Here is a 12,274-nt window from a genome sequence, read left to right on the forward strand (position 1 = left end):
TTAAAAGATTTTATTTATTTATCTGAGAGAGAGGCAGTGAGAGAGAGCATGAGCGAAGAGAAGGTCAGAGGGAGAAGCAGACTCCCTGAGGAGCCGGGAGCCTGATGCGGGACTCGATCCTGGAACTCCGGAATCATGACCCAAGCCAAAAGCAGTCATCCAACCAACTGAGCCACCCAGGCGTCCCTCAACTACAATTGTTGTTAATGTGTTAATTAATGGTCTTGAAATTTTAGCCACAGGGAGAAGATAACTGAAATTTTAAAAATCTTAGAATTATTAGTACTAACCTTGTTTTCAAGTTAACTTTTTAAAAGTACTTAATAAAAAAAACTTTATAAAGAAAAATTCCTTACTTTGTAATGGACTGACAAAAAGCTGCCACTTCCTCATTCTGTACTTCAATTTCTTGTAGAAAAGAACTTCCGGTTGACAAACCACTGGTCCCATTTGGGTCTTTCTGTAACCAAAAAAATGTTTTTATTTTAAAAGTAAAAGATCTCTAAATGTTAAGCAGCAGTAGAGCACAAACACGTTTTGACAAAAGTATGTACAAAGATATGGAGGAAAAACAAATCATATCAATAGCAAAGTTTTATATTATAGATTTCTATCTTTGTAAAAGTAATACCAGCTAAGCCTTGAAGATCATTGGTTTTACTTGCTCAAAAGTAGAAGTAGGTTGTACTTTGTATTGGTCAACAAGAATGGAATGCTAAAGATATTTCCATTCAAAACCTTCCCAAAATAAATGCTTCAGAAAGTTAACGGCTGAATAAAATTAAAGAACTACGCTGTTTTAAGAAAGTGAAAAGATCAAGCCCATTTGGGACTCCTCTAGTAACCAGGAATTCTATTTTTTCAACTTTGGCCCAATTCCAAGAAGGCAGCTGGTTCTTTATGTAAGAGAATGAGTTTTAGGAGTTAGCAGGCATTTTCCATCTTAATAAACTTATGCACACATTCTGACAGTCCTTTAAAAGTTAAGTTTATGTCTGATCAAACTCTGTGCGCAATACTTGAATGAGATAAATTCACTACCCAAGCAGAGCCAAAGAGCAGAGTCCATCTGGAACTGTCTTTTTAAAAAAGGATTTTATTTATTTGAGAGGGAAGTGTGCCTATTTGTGCAAGTGCCTGAGTGGTGAGGTGGGGGGCGGGAGCAGAGGAGGAGGGAGAGAATGTTAAACCAACTCCATGTTGAATGCAGAGCCCAACTCAGGGCTAGATCCACAATCCACGACCTTGAGATCATAACCTGAGCTGAAACCAAGAGATGCTTAACGGACCAGGTCACCAAGCACCCCCATTTAGAGGTGTTTTGATTTATTACATAAAAATACTTAGTTTGACACAAATTTCAAATGTAAATTTCCTTTGAAATTCAATAAATTAAAAGTGGAATATTCTCAATTCAAAACTAAGTGAATGAGAATACAGTACATACATTTCAAGAATTCTAATGGAGTTCAATGACCACGGCACACAAAAAAAACTTGTCAGAAAAATTACAGCAACAACTCCTTTATGAATTTCCTTCTTTTAAAACGTATCAGAGCCCTTTCTCCTAGAATGGGATATGCACATTTAAGGGGGGAAAAACACAAAACAAACCTTGAGTTCTAGAAAAATCACAACTAAAAATAACACAACTCATGGGAAAAACAGAGTTAAGGCAAACTATTCAAAATCAACGTAACTTTGTAATCAAGGCCTCAACTAAAATAACAAGTCCTTATAAAAATATGTGCACAGTTAAATCTCCACTTGAATTTGCACCTAGCATTATGGTCTTAGATCCTCTGAAGCCTTAAACCCTGGAACTCCTGCTTCTACTCAAGACCAATTTCAATGAAGTTAAAATACAATCTAGAAAAAAATATATAATCTAGGATGTACATCTTCATGAAAGTTCTTAAAGCAAAGAGAAAGGTCTTCACAACATTGCACTTACTGGTCTTCACCAGAGAGCTTAACACTGTGGAACATGGAATCACTCTTGACGTCACTCATTCAACCACCATCTTCACTAGAAGACAACACTTCTGCAGAATTTCCAATGTTTTCCTTAATATTTTCTCGTATTACTAAGGATTTCTTTTTAATTATAAGAAAGTTTGTTCTTTTTGTTTTAAAATGTTACATGCTGGAAAGATTGTGTTTGAACAAATGCCACTTCTCCATTTTACTGACATCAAGCCAATATTTACCAATTCTATGAGTTAATTTCTGTTACAGAAACAAGCACTATAGCAAATAAACCATACAACCCTGAAAATGGAATTTGATATTCCTAAAAATTCTCTGGCCTGACATATCAAGTTTGCCATAATCTAATCCAATCACATTTCCCAGAACTTCCCAAATGATTTCTATGTTCCAATTAGTTTGAATCATATCCTGTTCCTATAAAACACAAACTGAACTATCCTGCCTCTGAATCTTTTAGTCTTCAATGGCTTCCTCCTAACCCGCTCTCACAACCCAAGTCAAAATCTGTTATTTTTAAGGCCCAACAAAATGCTACTTCATCTATAGTGCCCTTTATGATTACTCAGCATGAAACAATTCTCCCCTCCTGCCACCTTTGAGTACTTAGTCTGAACCAAACACCGTATTATCACATTCTGTTTTATATTTATCATAATGTGAAAGCCCTCTGAAGATAATCTAATTTTACTCAATGTTATATTCTTGTAGAACTTAATCTCCGGCTCAGAAAACACCCAATCATTGGTTCAATTTGGGAAAGGGAGAATAGAGAGTTATTAGTAAGTATAATTTCATTTTTGTATGATGAAAATTTATGGCGATGGATGGTAGTGATGGTTGTACAACAATATGAAATGTACTTAATACCAGTGAACTATACAATTAAAAATGGTTAACACAGTAAGTCTGCTTATGTGTATTTTACCACCCCTCCCCCAATCTAGCAATTACTGAGCATTTATTACATGTCAAGCCCTGCTATATGAAATTTTTAAATATGTTTTATTTATTTCTTACAAAGCTCTAGTAGGTGGGTAGTATAATCCCCATTTTACAATGAGGCACAGAGAAGTTAATTAATACAAGGTCACACAGCTAATATAATCAGAGTTAAGATTTCAAACGAGGCAGCCTAGCCTCAGAATCACATGCTTAATCACTCTGCCATTCTCACCTCTCAAAAAAGTCTCCCTAAAAAAAACCTTAAAAACATGAGAAAAACAACATTATGACCTTTGCAGGAGCAATGCTATATAGAAAACGTATACTTTTGCATGACCCAATAATCATCTTTCCTTCTTTAATTCTTTTTCATATTTTACTTATTAACAGATTTTGAATCTCCTTAGTGGCATTTATAGATTTTTTTTAACCCCAAAAATTGTACTATTCAGAGTACCTTTCATGAATTAGGTCTTTCCTTTCAAGAAGATTATAGATCATAGATCACACAGATCATTTAATTTCTGCAATATTCTATATAAATTTCAATTGACAGTGACAGAAATAGACTACAACTAATTCTCTAGTCCTACATCAAGATAAAAACACCACCTGAAAAGTTAACTCAAAATGTTGTTTTTATTTTGTTTTTACAAGTAAAAAACAGCTGAACTGCCAATGTGTCATCTCATATAGTAACATTAGGGTTTTTGTTTTTCTCCATTCTTCCTGGAACAACTTATTATTTTTTTTAACATTTTACACTTTACACCGATTCCCTGAACTTTTGCCCACAATCCCTCCCTTTAATTCCAAACAACCTAGGCACCAAACAACCACTTTTCTCCCTTGATCTTGCACAAACCTTTTTTTAAAATTTTTATTATTTTATTTATTTATTTTTAGATTTTATTTATTTGACAGACAGAGATCACAAGTAGGCAGAGAGGCAGGCAGAGAGAGAGGAGGAAGCAGGCTCTCTGCTGAGCAGAGAGCCCGATGCAGGGCTCGATCCCAGGACCCTGGGATCATGACCTGAGCCGAAGGCAGAGGCCCAACCCACTAAGCCACCCAGGCACCCCAATCTTGCACAAACCTTTATGTAGCATTCAAGGCTTTCTATTTTGTATTACAGTTATATGCCCATACAGTGTCTCTCCTTCTAAACCAAGTTCTTTAAGGATTAGGTCTGTGAATGATTCATCTGTAACCCACACACTGTATCCTCAAATATTTTTCAACAAATGAAAGAGACAAAACATTGCTAATGCTATTATCTAATATACAGAAGAAAGAAAGAAGAGGTCTGTGGGGGGGGGGACGACAGTGAGCTCTCTAGTAAGATAGTTTAGGTTTGTAAATCCATGTAGTTGGTTACCATCTAGAACTATCCTATTCCAGAGCTAAAGGCACAGATTTGAGGATCATTTAATTTCTGCTATTTTCTACTGGGAAATTTCTCCCTGCTAATGGCTGTAGGCATCCATCAAGATCAAGGAGAGAGCAATATCCCACATATACACATATGTAAAGAGATTTACTATAAAGCATTGGCTCCTGTAATTATAGAAACTGACAGGTCTGTCAGTTGGCAAGCTGGAGACCCCGGAGATAATGGTATAGTTTTCATCTTAGTCCAGCAGGCTCAAGACCCAGGAAGAGCTGATATTTCAGTTGGGAGTCCAAAGGCAGGAAAAAAAACCCATGTTCCAGCTCAAAGGCAGTCAGGCTGGAGGAATTTCCCCTCATTAGCAGTAAGGTCAGGGTGCTTTGTTTTATTCAGGCATCGAACTGTTTGGATGAGGTCCACCCACAAAAGGGAGGGCAATCTGCCTTTACTCAGTCTACTGATTCAAATATTAATCTCATCCAGAAACACCCTTCAGACAACTCCAGATTAATGTTTGACCAAATGTCTGAGCACAATCAAAGGGACACATAAAATTAACTACCAGAGCATCTCAACCACAGAGAACCAAGGAGTCTTATCACTGCAGGAATGTAGAGCAGTAGCTTTCAACCTAACTTGGAGTCTCAAAATTAAGCACCAACCAAGAGAGTACAGGTAAGAGATATTAAAGACAACAAGAGCAAAACCTTGGAGAAATGCCTATGTTTAGAAGCTAGACAAAGGAAAAGGAGGATTACAGGAGGGAAACTAGGAAGTAGATTTAACTAGGGCACAGAAAAGTTTCAAGGAAAGGATGCAGTCAGCTGTTGCAAATGAAGCAAAAGAGTTGGACAATGATTATGCTCACTAGATTGGCAATTAGTATTCATATTACCAGAAACAAGTCTCTGCAATACAATGAAAACAGGAGAGACTGTAAAGGCAGTAACTACAAATTCTTCTTTAAAGAGTAATGGAAGAAAATATTTTGGGGAGACAAAAATAAGAAAAGAGGTGAAAGAATTAAGTTTTGAAGAAGTGAAAGAATAGCTCCTCCATCCAAACCAGAAAGAAGAGGCAAATCTGAGGTGGGTAAATGCATACAAAAAATGGTCCTAACCTCAGTAGTTTAAAAAAAAGTAGTTAAGGTCATCCACCAGAGGAGGTGGAAAGGGTGGATTAAAGAAAGTGATGAAGGTTTGAAATAATGTACAAAACTCCACCAGTATATACTTTATAAAACAGTTTTAAGAATGGGAAAGCTTGGGCGCCTGGGTGGCTCAGTGGGTTAAGCCGCTGCCTTCAGCTCAGGTCATGATCTCAGGGTCCTGGGATCGAGTCCCGCATCGGGCTCTCTGCTCAGCAGGGAGTCTGCTTCCCTCTCTCTCTCTCTCTCTCTCTGCCTGCCTCTCTGCCTACTTGTGATCTCTCTCTGTCAAATAAATGAGTAAAATCTTTAAAAAAAAAAAAAAAGAATGGGAAAGCTTTACACCTACACAGATGCAAGGTTCATGCCAGACTGTCCCAGAAATCAGACTGAACACAACACCAAATTTTCCTTTTTAGAAGATTTTATTTGACAGACACAGTTAAGAGAGGGAACACAAGCAGGGGGAGTAGGAGAGGGAGAAGCAGGCTTTCTGCTGAGCAGGGAGCCCGATGCCGGGCTCAATCCCAGGACCCTGCGATGACCAGAGCTGAAGGCAGACGGTTCATGACTGAGCCACTCAGGAGCCCCTAAATTTTCAGTAAATGTACTTTAAGTGTTGTGTGTGTGTATGTGCGCGTGCGCACATGTGTGTAAATATTATATGTCTATAACAGTTACTATTTGGAACAAAGTTAATCACTTCTTTATATGAACTTTTAAATAGTTTTAAAAAGATACTTCACTAAACTATTGAAATAGTTTACTACGTTCAGCTACACAATGAAAATCATGTTGTTCAGTATTCCCTCTTACTTAGGGGCACCTGGGTGGTTCAGTCAGTTGAGCATGTGACTTTTGATTTCGGCTCAGGTCATGATCTCAGGGTTATAGATCAAGCCCCAAGACATGCTTCAAACTTCAGTGTGGAGTGTGCTTAGGATTCTCCTCTCCCTCTGCCCCCCACCACCCTATGAAATAACTAAAATCTTAAAAAAAAAAAAAAAAAAAGATTTCCCCTTGTTTAAAATTAATAATAGAGATTCTGCCAATGGGATATATAAATGCTTATAATGTTAATACAGTTAACTTTTAGAAAGAACTAAAACCCATAGAACTTTGCAAAGCCAGTTCTATGAAAATTTGATTACTAAAATCTTTGCAATCTTCTCAAAGTAGCTAGATTTATAGCTATTAACTAAAAGTCTGATTTAAACTTAAGTTACCATAAGACAATTTTAAATTCTATGCTGCCTTTTCCTGGTATTGGTCACAAAAATTTGAACCAAAGCCTTTAGATTATTAACAAAAGACACTAAAAGGAAACAGGAAGTAAGCTTGCTGAGTAAGAAGAAAAACACTCTTTTAACCACAAAGCATAAATTCTTAGAGGAAATGAATACTTCAGCATGTAAAGTAATTATAAAAAATACGCACTGCTATCCCCCACAAAATATGAGTATCAGGGAAAAGTTTTAAAATAACCTGAGAGAGGGGCGCCTGGGTGGCTCAGTGGGTTAAGCCGCTGCCTTCAGCTCAGGTCATGATCCCAGGTCCTGGGTTCGAGCCCCGCATCGGGCTTTCTGCTCAGCAGGGAGCCTGCTTCCTCCTCTCTCTCTGTCTGCCTCTCTGCCTACTTGTGATTTCTCTCTGTCAAATAAATAAATAAAATCTTTAAAAAATAAAATAAAATAAAATAAAATAACCTGAGAGAAACCATCATTATTAAATGACTACTTATAAGTTCTACAGTCAATATTTAACTATATTATTTGCCTCCTTGAATTTTCTTCCTCATCGGTCCTTGTTCTATTTTCTGGAACAATGGACTTTAAAATTAAGTTACTAACTTGAATTTCTCAATTCACATAAAAAAATATAAATGGGATTTGCTTAATTTTATCCTTTTTATAAAACTTTCAGAACCTGCTGCTACTTTTCTGTTAAAATCTAGCACAAAAATGCTACTTACTATAGCACAAAGGTAATATACTTAATATACTGTGAAATTTAGTATATCACTATTTCATCTTTTTTACAATACCATGATTTTCAGTTATCCTACTTCCTGAATTGGTTTGAGAAACTATGTCCACACTACAAAACTTCATTATTATTATTATTTTTTAAGATTTTACTTATTTGAGAGAGTGAAAGAGATCATAAGCAGGAGGGAAGGGTAGAGGAAGCAGCAGAATCCCTGATGAGCAGGGAGCCCGATTTGGGACTTGATCCCAGGACTCTGGGATCATGACCTGAGCTGAAGGCAGATGCTTAACCCACTGAGCGACCCAGGTGTCCTCAAAATGCAAAATTTTCAAAGAAAGAAAAAAGTCCAGTTCCTCTTACATGGGAACTTTCCAAACTTTAAGTATTACTCTGGAAATGTATCCCAGAACTCATCCAGTTTAACTGATAAGGGACAGAAGCAGAAAAATGTTCACCTTTAGCCCAGAAGGCTGACCGATAGCCTGCATAGTTTCAAAAAGGTTGCTATATTCTTCAACAAGAGTCTCATGTAAATCTCACCAATAATTAATATCAAACTGAATGATAAGCACCACAGAAATATTATGAAAGTAGTTTTACGAGTAGAAATTCAAAGACATCTAATGATTTAATACTCTCTGCACATCCCCTCCCCCTTGAGCACTAAGCATATAACCACTAGCTTCATACAATTCAAGCTCTTTTTGCTCATGGGTCCTGTCCCCATTCTAATTAAATAAACCAAGCTGCACCACAAAACGTCTCAAGAATTCTTGTCACACTCAATGATCCCACAACATAACCATCTTTTTCACAGATGAATAAACTCAGATCCACGAAGTGACTTATCTCCAATTAATATTCTCTTCAAAAAATAAAAAAAAAATTATCTTCTTCAGGCAAAACATTTCCAATCTTTTCAATGGTTCCTTAAAGGACTTAGCTTCTAGCTCCTGAAAACTGCAGTTGTATCTTTTCAAGACATACTCTAGTTTGCCAGTGGCCCCTCTTTGAATGTGGTGCTCAGACAAAATTATTAAATGGGATTTTAATAATGGAATGATTAACAACTGCATTCCTCAGCCAGGCTGCAGTTAGACTCCTTTAAGACTGGGCAGGTGGCCTAAGCCACCTCAATTCAGAAATAGTGCCATTTAGTAAAGCTGTTGATATATACATTCTAGAAATCAAGCTCCCATTTGAGTGCTCAGCTGCTCAAGTCATGTTATTTTTGCTTACCTCGCTTATTAGCACACTCATGTTTCTCATAAACTGTTTGCTTACTCCGTGATCCTTAACCCCCACCCCATACTTAAACTTTTTTTTTTTTTTTTTTTACATAGGCTCCACACCCAGCATGGAGCCCAATTTGGGCCTCAAACTCATGACTCTGAGATCAAGGGTAAGACACTCAACTGACTGAGCCACCCAGGTGCCCGCCCCATACTTAAAATCTAACAGGTTTCTGCTTAAACGGATGCTTAGAAGCCTAATTAATTTTTTTTTTTTAAGATTTCATTTATTTATCTGAGAGATAGGAACAGAGAAAGCAACAGAAAGCATAAGCAGGGAGGACAGGGAGAAGCAGGCTTCTTGCCGAGCTGGAATAATGTTTCCCTTAGGATAAATGACTTTCCAATCCTGAGAAAGTTAGAATTTGAGACAGATAATGAAATAAACCAGTCATTTATAAATATTTTATTAAATTCAAGATAATCTATGTATTGTAGTCACAATGCATATATTGTAGAGATGTGAATACATACATACAAAGGTGTGATGCAAGGAGGAGGATTATTTGAAAGTGACCTGGATGCTCATTCGGAACTACATGGACAATCAAGGGCTTTCTGTCTTCTACCAATGGGAGGACTAAGCCTACACTCAGATCCCTACAAGACTAGCAGCTTCCTTTTCTCTGATAGCAAACACTGCAACTTTGCATAGTTCCTGAGATCTCTAAGTTCTAGGCAGCTGCCCTTCCCAAACAATTCCTGAAAACAGCTGAAATCCCTAATCCCTCATGCTTCACCCATAAAAAGAAGACCCACACTTGGGGAGGGATCTCTCCGCTGGAACACTGACTGAAATGTGAATCCGGCAGTGACCTGACCTGAGCAGGATAGGCTGTTTTAATCATTTAAAAACGTACAATTCTCTGGCTTTCAGTACATTCACCATGTTATGTGGTCACCACCACTATGATAAGAACACTGAAATGGTCTAATTCTTTTTTTTTTTTTAAGATTGTATTTATTTATTTGACAGAGAGAGATCACAAGTACTCAGAGAGGAAGGCAGAGAGAGGGGAGGAAGCAGGCTTCCTGCTCAGCAGGAAGCCTGATGCGATGCGGGGCTATGGGATCATGACCTGAGCCAAAGGCAGAGGCTTAACCCACTGAGCCACCCAGGCGCCCTGAAATGGTCTAATTCTAGAACATTTTCATCACCCCAAAAACCCCTGTACCTACTAAGCAATCACCTTCATTCCTACCTTCCCACACCCCTGGAAAATACTGGTCTGCTTCCTTTCTCTCTGGCTTTGCCTTCTCTGAACATAGGATATAAAATGAATCATACAATACATGGTGGTCTCTTGTATCTGGCTTCTTTCATTTATGTTTTTAAGGTTCATCTATTATATATACTAGGACTTCACTCTTTTTTTGTAGGCAATATTCCACTGTATGAACATAACACTTTGGTTTACCCATTTATCAGTTAATTGGGGTATTTCCACTTTGGGACTATTATGAATAAAGTTGCTAAAACCAATACAATTTGTAGAATGAGCAAATGACTTAAACAGACATTTCTCCAAAAATGATATACAAATGGCCAATTAAAATTAAGCACATGAAAAGATGCTCATCATTAATCATCAGGAAATGTAAATCAAAACCACAATGATATGCTTCCTATCCATCAGGATGGCTTTAATCTAAAAAACGGAAAATAACAAGTACTGGCAAGGATGTGAAGAAACCGCAACTCTCAAACATTGCTGGTGGGATATAAAATGGTGCAACCACTATGGAAAGAAGTTTGGTAATGCCTCAAAAAGCTAAACAGAATTACCAGCAATTCCTCTTCTAGGTATACTCCCCCTCCACCCCTTTTTTTTTTTATTAGATGACTCATGGCTTAAAGTTTCCCCTTCTCCTTTTAAATACTTTAGAAAATGACTGCTATTTTGTAAAAGCAAAAACCACAACAAAATGACAGAGATATTAAGAGAAAATAATTTGACACTGTATTTAGGATTTCAATTTAAAATGTGTTATTGGGGGTGCCTGGGTGGCTAAGTGGGTTAAAGCCTCTGCTTTCGGCTCAGGTCATGATCCCAAGGTCCTAGGATCAGGCCCCGCATCGGGCTCTCTGCTCAGCAGGGAGCCTGCTTTCCTTCCTCTCTCTCTGCCTGCCTCTCTGCCTGCTTATGATCTCTGTCTGTCAAATAAATTAAAATGTGTAATTAACTTGTGATTTTTTAAAGTATTAAGAGATTATGTGACTGAATTTATAAATATTGAAAAGCTTAAAAGAGCTTAACATATTCTTAGTGTGAGCTGTAGTCAAAATACATTTATAAAACACTGTATCAATTAAGATTTTCCTCTTTCTTCTGATAATGTCCTCATCTTTTTTCCTAAGCTTCCTTATTACTTGCTTCTTTCTCCAAAGTGGCTTTTCAAAGTCACAATTCAAGATACACCCATCCAAAAATCATGCAAAATTTGATTATTTGTGAGTGAGGGGATGGGGTAACTGGATAATAGGCATTAAGAAGGCATGTGATGTGAGGAGCAACTGATAAATTATTGAACACTACATCTGAAACTAATGGTGTACTATGTGTGGGCTAATTGAATTTAAAGTTTTTTTTTAAAGATTTTATCCATGTATTCAACAGAGAGAGAAAGTAAGCACAAGCAGGGGAAATGGCAGGCAGAGGAAGAAGGAGCAGGCTCCCCACCGAGCAAGGAGCATGACCAGGGGCTCCATCCCACAACCCCAGGATCATGACCTGAGTCGAAGGCAGACACTCAACTGACTGAACCACTCAGGCAACCCTAACTGAATTTAAGTTAAAAAAAATTAAAAAAAATAAAAAAATTTGCAGGATGCCTGGGTGGCTTAGTCAGTTAAATGTCTGCCTTTGACTTGGGTCATGATCCCTGGGTCCTGGGATCGAGTTCTGCATCAGGATTCCTGCTCAGCCAGGAGTCTGCTTCTCCCTCTGCCTGCTGCTCACTCGCTCGCTTGCTCTCTCTCTGGCAAATAAATAAAATCTTAAAAAAAAAAAAAAAATTCACTTCTCCTTCCCTATAGGTTAGTTGGTTACCAGCACCTAAAGAGTAGTTAAGGGCTGATCTAATTAGCCGAATGCTATAATTCACATTAAGGGGAGAATGAGGCTTAAACATTCCCAAGATCCATAGATATAAGAGCAAAATAGAAATCTGTAATGATATACTGTATTTTGAAAGGAGAAGTCTAAACCCTGCTGCCTCTCTTCTGAGGGAGAAAGACATCCTTTCCCAGCCACCCTTAACTAATTTTTACAGATAGTAAGATGATATGAACTCGGCAACTACACCACATAGGCTATAGTTCCATTCTTGACTTTTATCAATATAGGTGTTTAAAGAGAGACCTTCATTGGCTTTTACTTCCCTTCCTCTTGCTCTTCCATTCATTCATTCATGGTTAAAATCAACAAAATAATATATGGGAAAATTTCCATAATGGGGTTAAAACCAAAAATTCATTGTTTACCCTGAAAAATTAAAGAGATAAGGAAGAGAAAGTAGGAC

At 37.5% G+C, this 12,274-nt stretch overlaps 1 protein-coding gene across 4 annotated transcripts in view; it reads right to left on the reverse strand.

The window, feature by feature from the left end:
• The window catches only part of PIK3C2A (phosphatidylinositol-4-phosphate 3-kinase catalytic subunit type 2 alpha), a 104,475-nt gene that overhangs the window by 64,822 nt on the left and 27,379 nt on the right, over positions 1-12,274 (reverse strand). For all 4 annotated transcript variants that reach the window (XM_047690447.1, XM_047690444.1, XM_047690445.1 and 1 more), the window contains exon 3: positions 357-460. In XM_047690447.1, the coding sequence (XP_047546403.1) occupies positions 357-460 (104 nt within the window). The remainder of the gene's footprint in view (positions 1-356; positions 461-12,274) is intronic.

The sequence above is a fragment of the Lutra lutra genome, chromosome 10 (genome assembly GCF_902655055.1).
Source record: "Lutra lutra chromosome 10, mLutLut1.2, whole genome shotgun sequence".
In the NCBI taxonomy this organism is placed as follows: Eukaryota; Metazoa; Chordata; class Mammalia; order Carnivora; family Mustelidae; genus Lutra; species Lutra lutra.